Source organism: Bos grunniens, chromosome 6 (genome assembly GCF_055505025.1).
Source record: "Bos grunniens cultivar Pamir isolate PY7600 chromosome 6, Bosgru_T2T1.0, whole genome shotgun sequence".
In the NCBI taxonomy this organism is placed as follows: domain Eukaryota; kingdom Metazoa; phylum Chordata; class Mammalia; order Artiodactyla; family Bovidae; genus Bos; species Bos grunniens.
This window is the reverse complement of record NC_141170.1, coordinates 99,132,615-99,154,131: the sequence shown is the minus strand read 5'-3', so window position 1 is coordinate 99,154,131 and position 21,517 is coordinate 99,132,615. Positions and strand designations below refer to the sequence as shown.

The 21,517-nt window shown below is 37.1% G+C and overlaps 1 protein-coding gene across 5 annotated transcripts in view; it reads right to left on the bottom strand.

Annotated features, from left to right (window-relative positions):
* Positions 1–21,517, bottom strand: part of GSTCD (glutathione S-transferase C-terminal domain containing) — a 149,973-nt gene that overhangs the window by 13,977 nt on the left and 114,479 nt on the right. For all 5 annotated transcript variants that reach the window (XR_015165787.1, XM_086406907.1, XM_086406908.1 and 2 more), the window contains 3 exons: positions 18,259–18,374; positions 18,054–18,098; positions 15,819–15,947 (listed from right to left, as the gene is read on the bottom strand). Coding sequence is in view for 4 of the 5 variants with exons in the window: in XM_086406907.1 (XP_086263033.1) it covers positions 15,819–15,947; positions 18,054–18,098; positions 18,259–18,374 (290 nt within the window). In the remaining variant the exon portion in view is untranslated. The remainder of the gene's footprint in view (positions 1–15,818; positions 15,948–18,053; positions 18,099–18,258; positions 18,375–21,517) is intronic.

Below are 21,517 nucleotides of genomic sequence, written 5' to 3'. Positions count from 1 at the left end.
TTTTCAAATGCCGTCTGAATATATTCTCATCAGTGTTGTATAAAACTGATCAAATCATATTTATGGAGCTCCTTTTTATATTCATAGAATTACAATTCTTAACACTGAATGATGATTTGTGTGAAATATTCTTAAAGAGTTTATTTAAAAAGGAAAAACATTGTGGACTGAAGTCATGATTAGTGCATCAATAATTCATGAAAAGAAAAATAAAATGATTTTAAAATGTTTTTAGAATAAATGCCCTAAATTTATCTATACTGTACCATTATCTAAAGTAGACCATTTTGAAAATTATTAGGCTAAATAAGGAAAATTAGGACTCCAAAAGGAAATTAGATGTAGGGATCCTGAAAGACGAAGCATTTTGTCAGAAAAATGCTCAGATCTCATTCTGAACAGAGGCAAGTTGTACTGGATTATAATTGTCCTTTCTAGACACAAATCTTTCAACTTCAGGGTAGGGAGAGGGCTGAAGGGCTTTTAGGGTGAAGACAAGGAGGTTTTCTGGAAATTCCTGGATATTAAGTAGTGTAAGTCAGATTCCCCTTTTGAACTGGCAGACCAAAGACAAAGCTGTATTGAGAAGAGGAAAGCAGGCTCTCTGCTCTCAGCCCTGCTTCTGAATTCTCCCCTCCTTGCAGGCTTCCCTCAACTCCACAGAGGTCAACTATCTCCGTGGTTGCTGTCAAACCACCATTCCCGCCTCACTCGCGAGTATCACCCAGGCAGGCTGCTGTCCAGTGAAGGGAGCAGCAACTAATGGATCGAAAAGAACCTGGATTTTTTCATCTGCCCGCTTTTTTTAAAAATCAGTTTTGCAGGGTGAAATTCAGGCTAGTTCTTATTCGCATTGGGTGGCTGGAGAAAACCTCATAGTAAAAATTATAGATGCACCTTCCCCTGGATGGAGAGAGAAGAGACCAATACTCACCCCGTGCCCTTTATGTGTTGGCAACTATGCTGGGTGATGGCACACACATCCTCCTATGCTCACAACAGCCCTGAAAGATTTTATTATCTCCATCCGAGAAGTGAGGAAACTCAAGCTTGGGGCAATTCAGTATATACTCTCAACAAAGCAGCTCCTGAAGGGCAGGATCCTGACCCCCAGCCTGACCCATGTAGTTCAAGGGTCAACTGTACTATGCTTATTCCTATATTGGTGGGGGGAGAATGTATATCGCGTGAATACCCTGGACAAAGGAATTATTCATGTCCTGGGCTGGTTGGAGGACAGTGTATAATTTCAAATTTAGGAATTGGGGTTTTTTTTTTTTTTTTTTGAATTTTCCATTTAATATTTCAGACCATAACTGACCACAGGTAACTGAAACCAAGGAAAGCAAAATTACAAAGATGGGGGTTGGGGGAATACTGTACATTCCTTCTCATTTTCTTTATCTCACTGGTCCTACTATCCTCTGGAATTACACCACCACAGGGAACTAGCATGTATTCAGTGTCTGCAAGATGTAAAAATCTTTACATAGATATTTTTTCTTGTTTTAATTGCTTGATTCTTTTCTTTTTAAAACTAATACTTTAAATAGCTCTTACTATGTCTCTTGCAATATCATGACAAGGTCACCTAGACAGCAAGCATTCCAGATGAACTCTGAATCCAGGTCTGAAGCTCACAGGCTTTCCACTACATCATGCTATGCCTTCCCTGACCAACTTATTTGGAGCTGGAAGGAACCCTTAGAGACCATCTGTTTCAATGAAGAATTTCTGGGTGTCACGCTTAGGTTCACCACTGATTTAAGAGAAGAAGGAATGGAACATGTTCTAGTTACACATAAAGGAGTGACAAGGGAAGGAAGAGACAAAGAGAAATACATCTAATTTTTTTTTTTCTTAAACCATTACTATTTACAGAAACTGGTATGAAATCTAATTTCTAAGTACATTTTAAACATATGACCAGAGAGTTTGTAATATAATATATAAAGGATGAATAGATTTATTAATATATACACTGGATAGATCTGACAACTGTAGAAAGAGCATAAAACATAAACTATGAGTATCTAATAAAGGTTACCGTGCTGGGGGAAAACACCATACTTAATCAACAACTAGTGGAGAACACAGCAAACAAGTGCTTCACTGATTCCCAAAATTCGGTATTGTGGTTCTCTGTAAATACACTGAATTCTAACAAAAGATAAAAGTTGAATTGTAAAAGTATCCATTGGCCAAGGTAATGCACATTCCAAAGTATATGTAAATATTATTGATCCAAATAAATGCTGAAGAATTCAGAGACTATAAATTAAGGGCTTTTCCCTTACTTTTCCTTACTTCAATTAATCTATTTAATACATGTCCTAAAAATTCTAAGTATAACACATCCTATGATGTTAGCCAGTGAAATATAACTGAACAGCCAAGAAACTTCAAACCATGTATCTTTGCTATATGTGGTAGTAAATAAAAGAAATTAATCATCACTCACTCTCAGAATGTCTTTCAACTGGCAGCTTCTAAAAAACAAGGCAAGATTCTAGGCAAAGCTGATTGATTCTTCTCTAAGAAAATATATGTTGATAAAGACACATATATTCTAAAAGAATATATGTTGGTAAAGACAGTAAGCCTATGCCTTATTCATACCCCCAAAACTAAGCTTGTGCTAGATTTATGATTTTACTAGGCATCCTATCCTTGGGGTTGTTTTTCTTTGCTTTGTTTTTTTTTTTTTTAAGATTAATTTAACATTTAATAGTCTTTTCTTAGTCCAAACCACAGATATAGATGTTGTATTCCCCATTTTACAAAAAGACCAAGTGGTTAATCCAAGGTCATAAATGACGAAGAAAAGATTTAATCTCAATCTCTCTGACACCATTATTCTAATTCTCTATGTTCCTTGTCTACTTCTTTCTTCAGATGTGAGGAGCAAACAGGAAGTCACTCCAATCCCAGCTCTCACATTAACTTGCTACGTTCCTCTTCCCCAAGTGCAGCCTCAACTTTTGTATCTACAAAAGGAGAAAGCTAAACTGAATCATCTCTAAATTTGCCTCAACCCAATCATGCTCTGAGCCACTGCTTCTCAAAGAAGGATTCTTAACCAGATATCTTAGACAGAAGCAAGCTTGGTCTCAACTGATCTCCTGTTTTCCCTCTTTAAAAACTTTCACGTAATATATTATAGGCAATTGGCTTTAAAATTTAAATAACGCTAAGGAGGGAATGACAAAAACAGTTCCTTGTTCTGTACACACTTCACTCAAAGAGAATATCTGGTGAACAGATAATGCTTTTCAACTCATTGGTTTTCTTTCCTGAAATCCATCTCTGTTTTTCTATACAATAAATGTATATTGCTTCTTTCAAATCAAAACTATAGTGAAGTATCACCTTACTCCAGTCAGAATAGCCATTGTCAAAAAGTCTACAAATAATAAATGCTGGAGAGGGTGTGGATAAAAAGGAACCCTCCTACACAGTTAGTAGGAAAATAAATTGGTGCAGACACTATGGAGAACAGTATGGGGGTTCCTTATAAAACTTAAAATAGAGTTACCATATGATCCAGCACTCCCACTCCTAGGAATATATCCACAGAAAACCATAATTTGAAAAGATACTTGCAGCTCAATTTTCACTGCAGTACTATTTATAATAGCCAAGACATGGAAGCAACTTAAGTGTCCATCAACAGATGCTGCTGCTGCTAAGTCGCTTCAGCCGTGTCCGACTCTGTGTGACCCCATAGATGGCAGCCCCCCAGGCTCTGCCGTCCCTGGGATTCTCCAGGCAAGAACACTGGAGTGGGATGGACAACAAAGATGTGAGATAGGGACTTCCCTGGTGGTCCCGTGGCTAAGACCCCAGTTCCCAATGTAGAGGGCCAGATTCAATCCCTGGTCAGGGAACTAGATCCCACACGCTGCTACTAAGTTCACATGCTGCAACTGAAAGATCCCAGATGCTGCAACGAAGATGAGAGATTTCAAAGGCTGAAACTAAACAAAGACCCAGCACAGCCAAAAAAATAAACATGTTAAAAAAGAAAGAGCTGTCTGCCCTCACAGCTCTTTCTGCAGAGGTTCTGACACCTGAGGGCAAGTCTGAAAAACAAAAAAAGAAGATGTAACATAGATATAATATATATATACACACACATTATACATATATATAACATATACATATAACATATAACATAGATATGTTATAATTTATTATATAGATTTAATATATTATATGATATATGTGATTAATATAATAAAATATTATATACTAATTATACATTATATATTAATATGTGTGTGTGTGTGTGTGTGTGTGTGTGTGTATATATATATAAATATATATATAAAACATATGGGCTTTCCCGGTAGCTCAGCTGGTAAAGAATCCACCTGCAATGTGGGAGACCTTGGTTTGATCCCTGGGTTGGGAAGATCTCTTGCAGAAGGGAAAGGCTACCCACTTCAGTATTCTGGCTTGGAGAATTCCATGGACTGTATAATCCAAGGGGTTGCAAAGAGTTGGACAGATTGAGCAACTTTCACACATACATATAACATATACATATAATATATAATTATATATGTTATATATATATGACCCCTGATGTGCTACAGTCCATGGGGTTGCAAAGAGCTGGACACACTTAGTGACTGAACAACAACAATGTTATATATAATATATACAGTGGAGTATATACATTGCTTAGCCTTTAAAAATGAGATAGCATTTGCAGCAACATGGATGGACCTACAGATTATCATGCTAAGTGGAGAAAGTCAGGCAGAGAAAGACAAATACATGATATTGCTTATACGTGGAATCTAAAAAATATATATATAAATGAATTATTTACAAAACAAAAATACCCACAAACAGAAAACAAACTTACAGTTATGAAGGGAAAAGGAGGGATAAATTAGAAGACTGAGATTAACAGATACACACTACTATATATAAAATAGGTAACCAACAAAGACCTACTGTATAGCACAGGGATCTTTACCCAATATTTTGTAATAATCTATAAGGGAAAAGAATCTGAAAAAGAATATGTGTGTATATATATATATTTACATAAATATATGTATATCTGAATCACTGTGCTATATGCCTGAAACTAACATGACATTGTAAATCAACTATACTGCAATTAAAAAACGTACACTGCTCTTTTGATTTGTAAATATTAGACACCATCTATTGATTTTCTGTTTCAGGAGATAAAGTGGGGTGTTTTTTTTTGCATAATTTATATGCCCTTTCCCTTTGGTCATCCTCTTAATATTACCTCTAAATTTTAGTTAAGTGTTCATGCAGTGTCTTTTATTAATATTTCTTTGTATATTAACCATATGTATAGTTCACTGCTGAGCTAACTATGCTGTAAAATTTTTTCTTCTTAACATCCAAGACTTTCCCTGCACAAAAGTTCTGTAAAATGTTCTATGGTACAATTTTCCACTATGTGAAAATTGTCAAATAATTGGCCTGTTCCATTTTTCTTTCCTGAAGACATCTTTCCTGGGCCTTCTGACCTTTTACTAAAACCTGGATTCACAGCTTTCTAGGCCTAACACCTAGCTCTGTCTGGTCCTGTGACTTTCCTTTGCCATCACACTAAGCAGTCCCTTCACCCACTCTTGTATTAGATACCACTTATTCCTTTTCACTTTCATGCACTGGAGAAGGAAATGGCAACCCACTCCAGTGTTCTTGTCTGGAGAATCCCAGGGTTAGCGGAGCCTGGTGGCTGCTGTCTATGGGGTCACACAGAGTCGGACACGACTGAAGTGACTTAGCAGCAGCAGCAGCATTCCCTTTTAGTACATCTTTCATCCAGCCAAAGACGGAGAAACCCTGTACAGTCACCAAAAACAAGACAGGGAGCTGACTGTGGCTCAGATCATGAATTCCTTATGGCCAAATTCATATTTAAATTGAAGAAAGTAGGGAAAAGCACTAGACCATTCAGTTCAGTTCAGTTCAGTCACTCAGTCATGTCTGACTCTTTGCGACCCTATGGACTACAGTACGCCGGGCCTCCCTGTCCATCACCAATTCCTAGAGTTTACTCAAACTCATGTCCATTGAGTAGTCTAGTGGTTTTCCCTGTTTCTTCAATTTAAGTCTGAATTTGGCAATAAGGAGTTCATGCTCTGAGCCACAGTCAGGTCCTGGTCTTGTTTTTGCTGACTGTATAGAGCTTCTCCATCTTTGGCTGCAAAGAATATAATCAATCTGATTTTAGTATTGACCATCTGGTGATGTCCATGTGTAGACTCTTCTCTTGTGTTGTTGGAAAAGGGCTTTGCTATGATCAGTGTGTTCTCTTGGCAAAACTCTATTAGCCTTTGCTCCGCTTCATTCTGTACTCCAATGCCAAATTTGCCTGTTACTCCAGGTGTTTCTTGACTTCCTACTTTTGCATTCCAGTCCCCTATAATGAAAAGGACATCTTTTTTGGATGTTAGTTCTAGACCATTCAGGTATGACCTAAATCAAATCCCTTACAATTATACAGTGGAAGTGAAAAATAGATTCAAGGGATTAGATTTGATAGACAGAGTGCCTGAAGAACTATGGACTGAGGTTTATGACAATGTACAGGAGGCAGTGATCAAGGCCATCCCCAAGAAAAAGAAATGCAAAAAGGCAAAATAGTTGTCTCAGGAAGGCTTACAAAGAGCCGTAAAAAGAAGAGAGGTGAAAGGCAAAGGAGAAAAGATATAAACATTTGAATGCAGACTTCCAAAGAATAGCAAGGAGAGATAAGAAAGCCTTCCTCAGTGATCAATGCAAAAAATAGAGGAAACAATAGAATGGGACTAGAGATCTCTTCAAGAAAATTAGAGATACCAAGGGAACATTTCATGCAAAGATGGGCTCAATAAAGGACAGAAGTGGTATGGACCTAACAGAAGCAGAAGGTATTAAGAAGAGGTGGGAAGAATACACAGAAGAACTATACAAAAAAGATCTTCATGACCCAAAGAATCATGATGGTGTGATCACTCACCTAGAGCCAGACATCCTGGCATGTGAAGTCAAGTAGGCCTTAGGAAGCATCACCATGAACAAAGCTAGTGGAGGTGATGGAATTCCAGTTGAGCTATTTCAAATCCTAAAAGATGATGCTGTGAAAGTGCTGCACTCAATATGCCAGCAAATTTGGAAAACTTAGCAGTGGCCACAGGACTGGAAGAGGTGAGTTTTCATTCTAATCCCAAGAAAGACAATGCCAAAGAATGCTCAAACTACCATACACCTGCACTCATCTCACACACTAGTAAAGTAATGCTCAAAATTCTCCAAGCCAGGCTTCAACAGTACATGAACCATGAACTTCCAGATGTTCAAGCTGGATTTAGAAAAGGCAGAGGAATCAGAGGTCAAATTGCCAACATCCTCTGGATCATGGAAAAAGCAAGAGAGTTCCAGAAAAACATCTACTTCTGCTTTATTGACTATGCCAAAGCCTTTGACTGTATGGATCACAACAAACTGTGGAAAGGTCTTAAAGAGATGGGAATACCAGACCACCTTACCTGCCTCCTGAGAAACCTGTATGCAGGTCAAGAAGCAACAGTTAGAACCAGACATGGAACAATGGATTGGTTCCAAATAGGAAAAGGAGTACGTCAAGGCTGTATATTGTTACCCTGCTTATTTAACTTATATGCAGAGTACATTATGAGAAATGCCAGACAGCATGAAGCACAATTTGGAATCAAGATTGCCAGGAGAAATATCAATAACCTCAGATATGCAGATGACACCACCCTTATGGCAGAAAGCGAAGAAGAACTAAAGAATCTCTTGGTGAAAGTGAAAGAAGAGAGTTTAAGTTTAATCAGCAGTTTAATTTGGCTTAAAACTCAACATTCAGAAAACTAAGATCATGGCATCTGGTCCCATGACTTCTTGGCAAATAGATGGGGAAACAGTGGAAACACTGACAGACTTTTTGAGGGGGGGAGGCTCCAAAATCACTGCAGATGGTGACTGCAGCCATGAAATTGAAAGACACTTACTCCTTGGAAGAAAAGTTACAACCAACCTAGATAGCATATTAAAAAGCAGAGACATTACTTTGCTGACAAAGGTCCGTCTAGTCTAAGCTATAGTTTTTCCTGTAGTCATGTACGGGTGTGAGAATTGGACTATAAAAAAGCTGAGTGCCGAAGAATTGATGCTTTTGAACTGTAGTGTTGGAGAAGACTCTTGAGAGTCTTTTGGACACCAAAGAGATCCAACCAGTCCATCCTAGAGGAAATCAGTTCTGAATATTCATTGGAAGGACTTTTGCTGAAGCTGAACCTCCAATACTTTGACCACAAGATGCAGAGAACTGACTCATTGGAAAAGACCCTGATGCTGGCAAAGATTGAAGGCAGGAGGAGAAGGGGACGACAGAGGATGAGATGGTTGGATGGTATCACCGACTCAATGTACATGAGTTTGAGTAAACTCTGGGAGTTGGTGATGGACAGGGAGGCCTGGCATGCTGTAGTCCATGGGGTCACAAAGAGTCAGACACAAGTAAGTGACTGAACTGATTCCTTTTTATTATTATTTATTTTTTTTTTTTAGGATATGATAAGTCCAACTTTTTTTTTTTTTTTTAACTTTACAATATTGTATTGGTTTTGCCATATATCGAAATGAATCTGCCACAGGTATACATGTGTTCCCCATCCTGAACACTACTCCCTCCTCCCTCCCCATACCATCCCTCTGGGTCGTCCCAGTGCACCAGCCCCAAGCATCCAGCATCGTGCATCAAACCTGGACTGGTGACTCATTTCATATATGATATTATACATATTTCAATGCCATTCTCCTAAATCATCCCACCCTTTCCCTCTCCCACAGAGTCCAAAAGACTGTTCTATACATAAGTGTCTCTTTTGCTGTCTCGCATACATGGTTATTGTTACCATCTTTCTAAATTCCTTATATATGCGTTAGTATACTGTATTGGTGTTTTTCTTTCTGGCTTACTTCACTCTGTATAATAGGCTCCAGTTTCATCCACCTCATTAGAACTGATTCAAATGTATTCTTTTTAATGGCTGAGTAATACTCCATTGTGTATATGTACCATAGCTTTCTTATCCATTCATCTGCTGATGGACATCTAGGTTGCTTCCATGTCCTGGCTACTATAAACAGTGCTGCGATGAACATTGGGGTACACGTGTCTCTTTCAATTCTGGTTTCCTCAGTGTGTATGCCCAGCAGTGGGATTGCTGGATCATAAGGCAGTTCTATTTCCAGTTTTTTAAGGAATCTCCACACTGTTCTCCATAGTGGCTGTACTAGTTTGCATTCCCACCAACAGTGTAAGAGGGTTCCCTTTTCTCCACACCCTCTCTAGCATTTATTGCTTGTAGACTTTTGGATCGCAGCCATTCTGACTGGCGTGAAATGGTACCTCATAGTGGTTTTGATTTGCATTTCTCTGATAATGAGTGATGTTGAGCATCTTTTCATGTGTTTGTTAGCCATCTGTATGTCTTCTTTGGAGAAATGTCTATTTAGTTCTTTGGCCCATTTTTTGATTGGGTCATTTATTTTTCTGGAGTTGAGCTGTAGGAGTTGCTTGTATATTTTTGAGATGAGTTGTTTGTCAGTTGCTTCATTTGCTATTATTTTCTCCCATTCTGAAAGCTGTCTTTTCACCTTGCTTATAGTTTCCTTTGATGTGCAGAAGCTTTTAAGTTTAATTAGGTCCCATTTGTTTATTTTTGCTTTTATTTCCAATATTCTGGGAGGTGGGTCATAGAGGATCCTGCTGTGATATATGTCGGAGAGTGTTTTGCCTATGTTCTCCTCTAGGAGTTTTATAATTTCTGGTCTTACATTTAGATCTTTAATCCATTTTGAGTTTATTTTTGTGTATGGTGTTAGAAAGTGCTCTAGTTTCATTCTTTTACAAGTGGTTGACCAGTTTTCCCAGCACCACTTGTTAAAGAAATTGTCTTTAATCCATTGTACATTCTTGCCTCCTTTGTCAAAGATAAGGTGTCCATATGTGCATGGATTTGTCTCTGGGCTTTCTATTTTGTTCCATCGATCTATATTTCTGTCTTTGTGCCAGTACCATACTGTCTTGATGACTGTGGCTTTGTAGTAGAGCCTGAAGTCAGGTAGGTTGATTCCTCTAGTTCCATTCTTCTTTCTCAAGATAGCTTTGGCTATTCGAGGTTATTTGTAATTCCATAGAAATTGTGAAATTATTTGTTCTAGCTCTGTGAAGAATACCATTGGTAGCTTGATAGGGATTGCATTGAATCTATAAATTGCTTTGAGTAGTATACTGATTTTCACTATATTGATTCTTCCAATCCATGAACATGGTATATTTCTCCATCTATTAGTGTCCTCTTTGATTTCTTTCACCAGTGTTTTATAGTTTTCTATATATAGGTCTTTAGTTTCTTTAGGTAGATATATTCCTAAATATTTTATTCTTTCCATTGCAATGGTGAATGGAATTGTTTCCTTAATTTCTCTTTCTATTTTCTCATTATTAGTGTATAGGAATGCAAGGGATTTCTGTGTGTTGATTTTATATCCTGCAACTTTACTATAATCATTGATGAGTTCTAGTAATTTTCTGGTGGAGTCTTTAGAGTTTTCTATGTAGAGGATCATGTCGTCTGCAAACAGGGAGAGTTTTACTTCTTCTTTTCCAATTTGGATTCCTTTTATTTCTTTTTCTGCTCTGATTGCTGTGGCCAAAACTTCCAATACTATGTTGAATAGTAATGGTGAAAGTGGGCACCCTTGTCTTGTTCCTGACTTTAGAGGAAATGCTTTCAATTTTTCACCACTGAGGATAATATTTGCTGTGGGCTTATCATATATAGCTTTTATTATGTTGAGGTATGTTCCTTCTATTCCTGCTTTCTGGAGAGTTTTTATCATAAATGGATGTTGAATTTTGTCAAAGGCTTTCTCTGCATCTATTGAGATAATCATATGGCTTTTATTTTTCAATTTGTGAATGTGGTGTATTACATTGATTGATTTGTGGATATTGAAGAATCCTTGCATCCCTGGGATAAAGCCCAACTTGGTCATGGTGTATGATCTTTTTAATGTGTTGTTGGATTCTGATTGCTAGAATTTTGTTAAGGATTTTTGCATCTATGTTCATCAGTGATATTGGCCTGTAGTTTTCTTTTTTTGTGGGATCTTTGTCAGGTTTTGGTATTAGGGTAATGGTGGCCTCATAGAATGAGTTTGGAAGTTTACTTTCCTCTGCAATTTTCTGGAAGAGTTTGAGTAGGATAGGTGTTAGCTATTCTCTAAATTTTTGGTAGAATTCAGCTGTGAAGCCGTCTGGACCTGGGCTTTTGTTTGCTGGAAGATTTTTGATTACAGTTTCAATTTCTGTGCTTGTGATGGGTCTGTTAAGATTTTCTATTTCTTCCTGGTTGAGTTTTGGAAAGTTGTACTTTTCTAAGAATTTGTCAATTTCTTCCATGTTGTCCATTTTATTAGCATATAATTGCTGATAGTAGTCTCTTATGATCCTTTGTATTTCTGTGTTGTCTTATTTTGGTGAAACACATCTTCTACATAGTTTCCTGATGTACATTTTCTTGAGATCTTGACATTTTCTTTATTACTTGCATACATGATTGTTGATTGGTCAGGCATAACATTTTAGGTTGGAAAGTGTCTTTTAGAATTTTGAAGGCATTGCTTCAGTGTCTTCTAGCTTTCCATGTGGCTATTAAGAAGTGTGATGGCATTTTGATTTCAAATTTTCTGTTTGTGACCTATTTGTTTTTTCTCTTTGGAAACTGTCAGGAACTTCTTTTTATCACAACAGTCTTCCCCTCCCCCCGCCCCCCAACAATGTGCCTTGCTTTTGGTCATTTATTTAAGTGGGCTTTTTCAGATAAGAGAAACATATTTTTCATTACTTACACATTTTCTTATGTTAATTCTTTGATATTTTTCTCTCCATCATTTTATCTGTTTTCTATATCTGGTTCTCCTATTATTGACGTATTGGATTCATAGACTAAATCTCTATTGGAAAAAAATGCTTCTTTCAGTCCCTATCATTTTTTTGTCCTGTTTTTTCAAATGATGTCCTATACTTCATGTTTTAGATTTTCCACTTGCTTTTTATTTGAGCTAGCATGTTTTATTCTTTCTTGTTCTCTGATGGTTCACTTCTTTTTCATTTTACCTTTGTTTCATTCATGCAGTATCTTCTCTGAGCTCTCCTTGAATAAAAAGGAGATGCTTTGTCATGGTTTTTGCTTTGATCTCCTCTATTTTGGAAGTTTTCCACACTTGATATTCCTCAGTTGCCTGTTCATACAAGAGTGAATCTCTAAAAAGTTGATGGAGGTTTGAGTGAAAGGCTTGAAGGTAAACTTCCTTAGTGACTATGTAATCAGGTGGTCAGCTGTTTTTTTCTTTCTTTTTTTTTTTTAATTATAGCTATAGTATTTTCTCTGGGGATTGTTCTGATTCTGTAGAGGAGGCTCTTTTAACCTCTTTGATTAAGGAGATGATTCTAGCTTCTGAAGGAATCCTGGAATTACAACGAGTAAGTGGCAACTCTGAGACTTTAGCACAAGTTAAATTCAATTTTAAAATGCATTCTCTTAACCAATATGTTTCCTCGGAGTAGGAAATGGCAACTCACTCCAGTATTCTTGCCTGGAAAATTCTTGCCTGGACAGAGAAGCCTGGTGGGCTACAGTCCATGGGGCTGCAAAGAGTTGGGCACGATGAGTGAGCATGGATGCACAGAACAATTATGTTAATAAAAATTTCTCTGTTTACCATTATAACTAACATTTCATGTCATTAACAAATCATTACAAATATCATGTTAATGAAAAGTTTCAAAGCTCCTATATGATGTGGGCTCCTCACAGAAGTCTTACAGTCAATGAGTAATATTTTTAAAATCCTTGCAAATACTAAGAACAAGAACAGAATATCATTGTTGTTCAAGTTGAAATGCATTTGGTTACTAGAGACTTTGAATGTTTCGAATAAGCTTATTAGATATTTGTATTTCTAAGCAAATACATTTCTCAAATAAACACAAGGGAAAGTCAGAAACTACAAATGCTCTTTGGAATATGGTATTACCTCACTGATTCTGGTTACAAGGGGGAAGCACAGGCCTTGGGGTGATGGAAGACCTTGTTGAAAGACCTAAAAGTATTTAGATTTGTTTTCTTCCATTATTTCAAGTCACACTAGTTTTACAAAGTTAGTAAATCTATTCATTTTTGCCTGATACAGGTCATTGTATTAATGGAGATAAGACAAATAATAAGTATTTCAATTCTTACATATAATTGATTTGTTTGACGTTTCTAAAGATAGTTGGTTTGAGGACTTTAAAAATCTCCCTTTAAAATCTTGTTTACAGCATTGATTTTTATGTCCAGAGAAAAATAGCAAAAGAAAAGGCATTTACTAAGCAAAGATAAACACTAACTAAGCCCTTATTTTGGAGAAGGAAATGGCAACCCACTCCAGTATTCTTGCCTAGAGAATCCTGTGGACAGAGGAGCCTGGTGGGCTGCTGTCCATAGGGTCGCACAGAGTCGGACATGACTGAAGCAACTTAGCATGCATGCATGCATTAAGAAGGAAATGGCAACCCACTCCAGTGTTCTTGTCTGGAGAATCCCAGGGACAGAGGAGCCTGGTGGGCTGCTGTCTATGGGGTCGCACAGAGTTAGACACGACTGAAGCGACTTAGCAGCAGTAGCAGCAAACTCTTATTTGAAATACCACAAAACTGAATTAATAGAGCTTTACTACATTCCCAATACCTGGTTATTCTGATTTCCTCTCTAGCTACAGTGTGTTCACTAGAGTCTATTTCATATAAAAGAGCCACTGATGCATTTGGTTTGATTTATCTACTGACAATACTTCAATTAATCCTCCTAGGCAAATTATATTCTTAAATCTAATTTTGGTTTAATCCTCCAAGTAATTTTAATTTATTTTCCATATATCTTGACAAAGGTAATTATGAAAGAAAAAAAAAACCATTATGGGTATATTATTATGAGATATAGAGAAAAATGTCACTTCCCAAAAGACATATACTTTGCTAGTTGGTGTTAGTGAATTACACGACCTTGAAAGGGAAAAATGTCACTTCCCAAAAGACATATACTTTGCTAGTTGGTGTTAGTGAATTACACGACCTTGAAAGGTATAAGAATGTGTCAGAATGATTTATCACCTACAAGCCATGGAAGGGTAAAGAGATACATGGTTGATCGGCTGGGAATTTTGTGATTTGAGAGGTGAGTAAATGCTACCTTATACACTCTTCCTGGTGTACTGGTAACATGGACATTGGTTTAATGGCCTGTTTTAGGGAGAAGCTTTATCTTCCACCTCAACATTTATGTAAAATTTAGGTGGTACATAAATATATATTTAATTTGAACTTGCTGTATCAGATATCTATATTTTCCTGAATATCCTTCCTAACAGGTTTCTTAAAAGTTTACTTCTCTTTCCATAAGCTTTGCTTGAGATAACCAATCTATATTATATCCACAAAGGAAACACATTGCATTCTTTTCAGGCTATATAACAATAAGTCTCACAATTTTACAGAAGTTGATATTTAAGAAATGAATTTCACTGACTGAACAAAAATCAAAAGTACTATGAAAGGTCTGGACTTCTAAGATTGGACAAGAATTTCAACTATACAAGCCCATTGTATATGCTATGTGACCATAACCAGTTGGGAATGCAAGTTAGCACAACCTTCCTGTAAAGTGATTAGGCAAAGGAATCAAAAGTCTTAATTGATACATCATTAGACACATATAATAAATAACAAGTATAATAACAATAGAAAAGGAACATGATTAATGAGTAGGGAAAGTATTTATGACAATTTCAGGTAAAGCAGGATCTCAAGGTGTATGTAAATATGCATTTGTTTGTGTGTATAAATACACAAAGACTAAAGGGTTTTGATAGTATTATCTCTCACTAGCAGAAATACTGGTGATTCTTCCTTATATTATTATGTAGCTTTCTACATCAAGCATTTAGTACTCTAAAAATAAGGAAAAACATTCAAAACAGATACAAGAACAGCAGCAATGCTAACATCTTATTGAAACTCAAATTCCACCAGAGTGTACAACCCTGGATTTAAATGAACTGACACAATCACATTATCTTTGGTCTTCTAGTGGTATCAAACAACAACAATCTGATTTGAAGGTTTCAAAAACATCACCGATAGATTTTATACTAGAAGCTCAGAATACATGAAAATATCAAATCCTTGCTAAAGAAAGAATTATCTGAAAGCAACTCAAGTATTTGCAGCTTATTTTTTTTCAATTGGAGTATAGTTGATTTAAATCTGTTAGTTTCAGGTGTTTAGCAAAGTGAATTAGTTACACATATAAACAAACTCTATTATATTCTGTTTTTCTTTCACTACCTTCTAAAAATGTAGAATAAACCAAGGGAAGTCATCTTCATTAGAATTCATTCAATTAGTGACTATTTTTAAAGTACTTGCCATGTGTCAAACATTTTTTCAGGCACTGGGGATTTTGCAGTGAAGAAAATAAAGTTCTTGTCTGGTAGAGGAACAAATATTATCTTTACCATATAATAATAAAATGCTGTGAATGAAGTAATATTCATTAATAAGGTATACTTTATAGATAGTAGAAAACAAAAGTTATAAATTTCTTGTTTAGCAAAGAAAATAAATGTATCTCCTTTATTTACTCTAGGACATTTCATTTCTCTTATTTAGTTAAAGAAACTGAAATTGCGTGATTACTTACCCCAATATTAAACATCCCTGTAAAATACTCCATATTTGCTTGAATGAACCAAATGTTGCTTAAACCTAGTTCATCACTTCTCTTCTTAGCACGAATTAATGATAATTCCTTGTTTTCTATTAGTATAACCTAGATTTCACACAGGAAACAATAGTATATTCAGTAAACTAGTTTAGACATTAAAGCCAACTATTATTACTGTATTTACTAGCTTTAATAATGTTGATCATATTATATTGATCCTTATTGTTGTGCTGTGGGAGACCTGGGTTGGATCTCTGGGCTGGAAAGATCCCTTGGAGAAGGGAACAGCTACCCACTCCAGTATTCTGGCCTGGAGAATTTCACGGGCAGAGGAGTCTGGCAGGCTATACTGTCCATGGGGTCGCAGAGTCAGACACGACTGAGTGATTTTCACTTTCACTTCATTTTCTCTATCCTGTGCTAGGACATATGCCAGATAGTACAGTACAAAAGCAAACAAGGTCCTTGAACCCTTGGAGCTTATAGATATGGTGATACAAGTGAGACAGGTAATTATAATACAGCGAGCGGTGAGTGCTTAATCAAAGACATATAATGTGTTATCAAAGCATGTAAACTTGATGACTAAGAGAGGTTTTAGTCATTTAATATTAAAGAATAACATTAATTGAGGCCTGAAAAATGAATAGAAATTAGCTGGAGGAATGAAGGAGTGTTTCTGGTGGAGAGAGGGACATGTATAAAGGCCCAAGGTGAGAAAGATACAGTGGGTTTGAAGAACTGAGAAGACTGGTATAGTTGGGGTACAGTGAGCGATGCTGGAGCTTGGAGTGGGGAGACAGGGTGTGGAGAGTAGAAATCAGACTGGAGAGGTAATGGGAGTCAAGATCACATGGGATAAAAGGACAACCAGTTGCTTGCAATGCATAGTATGGATTGGTGGGGCCAAGGCAAAAGCACGGCAGCAAGTTACAAATTTCTGATAGTAAGCCAGGCCAAGGAAGACAGGAGCCATCACTGATGTGGATGAAGAAAAGTGGGCAGACTTAGGTCACTTTCATCATTCTCATTCTTAGTTTGGTCCTTATTTTGTCCTTACTTTGGTCTTTATGGAAAAATTCTGGACCTTTTTGTATAAAAAGCTTGTCAGAGGATATTTGGTGTCAAAGGTTTCCAGCCTTTATTCTAGCCAAGATTTTCCTTCTCCAATTTCAACATCTCTAAGTTTCCAGACCTTTTAGGAAGGGAAAAAAAGACACCAGACCCTGACTCTGCATCTCCAGGATTCTGCTCTGTGAGCTCTCTTCCTCTTACTCCAACCACGAAATTGTTGTTTTCCTTGGTGATGAAACAGATGCCTGCCTCTTTCTCCTCATAGTCCTCATTTATTTACTAAGAAAGATAAAGAATAATGTCTTCCACTCTCTATCATTCTGGCCAGTTTATGAGTTCTTCCACATTTTTCCTTCTGAGAATAATCACTTTAATTATTTTGTAATTTCCAGAGAGCTCACAAGCAAAGAATTGTAATTTGAAAAAATGACATTAAGTTCTAGCTTTTATGCTAAAAGCTGGGAGGAAATGATTTACTATGACAAAAGACTAAAAATGGCACAAACTTCTAACAAATGGTGATGGTGATTGTATAAATTACAGTACATTTACTCAAAAACATATTATGAAGTCACATTTCAGTGATGATATTTAAAACTACTTGCAATAGGAAAAAAAACATTTATGACATAAGATTGAGTGAAAGCAGGTGGTTGAAATTGTATTTGCGGTCTTAGAATTTGCAGCCACAAGCATCCTTCTGAACAATGGTTTAATGAGCACATGGGGGGAAATGCATTTGGTGGATCAGAGTGGTAGAACTGGGGTTTATCTTTTTCTTTAAAAAATATTTTTACAATTCTGATACAATGACTAAAAACCAAGGCACCAAAGAATATGCTCAACAAGTTCCAGAAGCTAGTATTTCAAGTACAAAATAATGTTGACAATTAAACTGGTTTCATCATTAATTATTTAATAGTTAAATAATTATTTCTTTTATAAAAAATAAAAACTGTACGTGGCCCTAACTCTTTCCCCCTAAGATTCTGAATCTCAGAAGTGTAGTTCAACGAAAAATAAAATGCCTGTGCCTCATATCTGACCTCAGTGAATGATTATCAACTCAAAGAGGGATAAGCCAGACTCAGCTAATTGAACTGTGCAGTTTCTTATCATCTATCATTCAGACTTTACCTGGCATGATGGCAGCACGTGAGCTAGGACAATCCCAACATGGCCCTGAAAAAGGCAAGAAAAGGAACAAGTTAACTTTGGTCTCTCAGGCTTTTGTTTATTCTGAGACAACAATCTTGTCATATAAAAACATGTCCTTGAGTGTAAGGTAGTAAAGTCACTTTGTCTTGGAAAGGCTAAAGAGAATAAAGAAGAGATACGATACCCCACCACTGCAGAAATCCACAATTCTGTCTCCAGGTTTGGCTTGATTTGTCACCATATAAACAAGGTTGTTCAACTGTTGCTGCTTCCTCAAAGCTCGATCACTGGACATTTTACCTGGGAAAGGGATGAAGACAGTGACACATTAGGTATTGCAGGGACTGGGAAGGCACTGGTGCACTAGACCAGCAGCATATAGGAAGACTGGCACAGACGTAAGTGAGTACCATTCCATGTGACCCACCACGAGAGGATTAGAGAACTGGAACCCAGAGGTGAAATCTCTTTTTGCTTAATTTTACTTTTATTCTTACCTAACTATTCTTTTGGAGGAGGAAATGGCAACCCACTCCAGTATTCTTGCCTGGAGAATTCCATGAACAGAGAAGTCTGGTTGGGCTGCAGTCCGTGGGGTACCAATGGGTCAGACACGACTGAGTGACTAACACAACTATTCTTTTAATTGTCATTGACAGAAAAATCTATGAAAAAATGTCTTTGAAAGAGAGGAAAGAATAAGTGTAAAACTAACTTCAGAGTCATAAATAGTTTAATAAATGTTCAGTTCAGTTCAGTTCAGTCACTCAGTCATGTCCGACTCTTTGCGACCCCATGAATCGCAACACGCCAGGCCTCCCTGTCCATCACCAACTCCCAGAGTTCACCCAAACTCATGTACATCAAGTTGGTGATGCCATCCAGCCATCTCATCCTCTGTCATCCCCTTCTCCTCCTGCCCCCAATCCCTCCCAGCATCTGAGTCTTTTCCAATGAGTCAACTCTTCACATGAGGTGGCCAAAGTACTGGAGTTTCAGCTTCAGCATCATTCCTTCCAAAGAAATCCCAGGGCTGATCTCCTTCAGAATGGACTGGTTGGATCTCCTTGCAGTCCAAGGGACTCTCAAGAGTTTTCTCCAACACCACAGTTCAAAAGCATCAATTCTTTAGTGCTCAGCTTTCTTCACAGTCCAACTCGCACATCCATACATGACTACTGGAAAAACCATAGCCTTGACTAGACAGACCTTTGTTGGCAAAGTAATGTCTCTGCTTTTGAATATGCTATCTAGGTTGGTCATAACTTTCCTTCCAAGGAGTAAGCGTCTTTTAATTTCATGGCTGCAGTCACCATCTGTAGTGATTTTGGAGCCCCCCAAAATAAAGTCTGACACTGTTTCCACTGTTCCCCCATCTATTTCCCATGAAGTGATGGGACCAGATGCCATGATCTTAGTTTTCTGAAAACTGAGCTTTAAGCCAACTTTTTCACTCTCCTCTTTCACTTTCATCAAGAGGCTTTTGAGTTCCTCTTCACTTTCTGCCATAAGGGTGGTGTCTGTTACTGGAGGAATAAAAATTAACAGTAATAGTCTCTTCCCTCTATCCCTCTTAGAGACATAGTATAAAGATTATCTAATTTCAGCACATATTTAAATCTCCTTGGAGAAAAGAGACCTATAATAATAAAAACATTTTTATTCTCTAACTGGCACATCTGTGAACTCTTAATTCTTCTGGTTAAGACACTTGGAACACAGGTGTCACATTGTCTAAAATACATCAATTGTTATTGCATTTAGAAATAAATTAGATTTTCTTATTTCTGCTTTGAAGCTTCCTTTCCTCATGAGTCAGACACAGAAATTTAATGTAATTAGAGATAGAAGATAGGGCATTTCCAAGCACGAAACGCCTTGGGCCTAGCAATATGAAAACATCTTAACTTTCCTTTCAAAAGCCATTGGTCAAGTCCACTAAAATATCTTCAGAAAAATGAATAAAAGTATTTGTTTTAACATATTTCTAATGCACTGTTCATCAGAGCAAGATTTAAAAAATATAAGGGTAGCTTTCAGTGAAGTGTGTGTGTGTTAGTTGCTCAGTCTTGTCCGACTCTTTGCGACCCCACAAACTGTAGCCTGCTAGGCTTCTCTGTTCATGGAATTCTCCAGGCAAGAATACTGGAGTGGATTGCCATTCCCTTCTCTGGAGGATCTTCCTAACCCAGGGATCGAATCCTGGTCTCCTGCATCACAGACAGATTCTTTACTGTTTGAGCTACAGGGAAGTTCAGTGATAAATATAAAAGGAAAAATGCAGATAATCTTTTGGGCGTGATCAAAAATTATTTACAGATAACAAGTTTCTCCACTCCATTTTCACAGAAAAATATTATGCTTTTTTCTTTTGTATTTTCCTTCTTTTTTCCATTACTAAAATTAAAACATTGGGAAACTTTTAGGAAAAAACAGAAAATGTGAATTTAAAAAGATCTATATGAGATAAAAAGTCATTTTTCTATGTACTTTTCTATTTTTAATATATGTACTTCCAACTATACCCGTAAGTTCCTAATTTTCTAGACAGCATAGAAAACATTATAAATCTTTGTGTCTATGAATTTGTTTTTACACTGTAAGTTTTAATGGCAGTGAAAATTTTATTAACTACCTATACCCAATTTATTTAACCAATTTCCTACTGTAACAACATGGTCATTATCATACACCTGACTCATTGTGTGCATTCTTAATTATTTAGCATGGCCTAATGTGAATTTCAAACATGAAAAGCATTGAAATCAATAGTTTGGTGACTTCATTTGTGAAGACTGTTTCATGTACTTATTTTAATTTTTATCTAATAGCAAACTATTTAAACAGTTAGTAAAAGCCCCTGTGATTTTGTGGACAGCCATTCCTAAGAGGTTTTATTATGACAATTTTTAAACACAAGGCAAAGTTGAAAGAATCAACATTCAGTGAATGACTTTGTACCCTCTACCTAGATTCTACCATTAACAGCCTACTAGAGTTGACAATGGCACCCTACTCCAGTACTCTTGCCTGGAGAATCCCATGGACAGAGGAGCCTGGTAGGCTGCAGTCCATGGGGTCGCTGAGGGTCGGACACGACTGAGCGACTTCACTTTCACTTTTCACTTTCATGCATTGGAGAAGGAAATGGCAACCCACTCCAGTGATCTTGCCTGGAGAATCCCAGGGATGGGGGAGCCTGGTGGGCTGCTGTCTATGGGGTCGCACAGAGTCGGACACGACTGAAGTGACTAAGCAGCAGTAGCAGCAGAGTTGGTTCATCACACTTCTATCTTTCCATCCCTCTATGCATCCAGTCATAAATCCCCCTAATTGTCTATTTTTATTATGGCAGTGTAGTTTTTATTTGGCGGAAGAAGAATAAGAACAAGGAAGGGGAAGAAGGGGCAGGAATCAGAAGGCAAAAAGGAAAAGTACTTTTG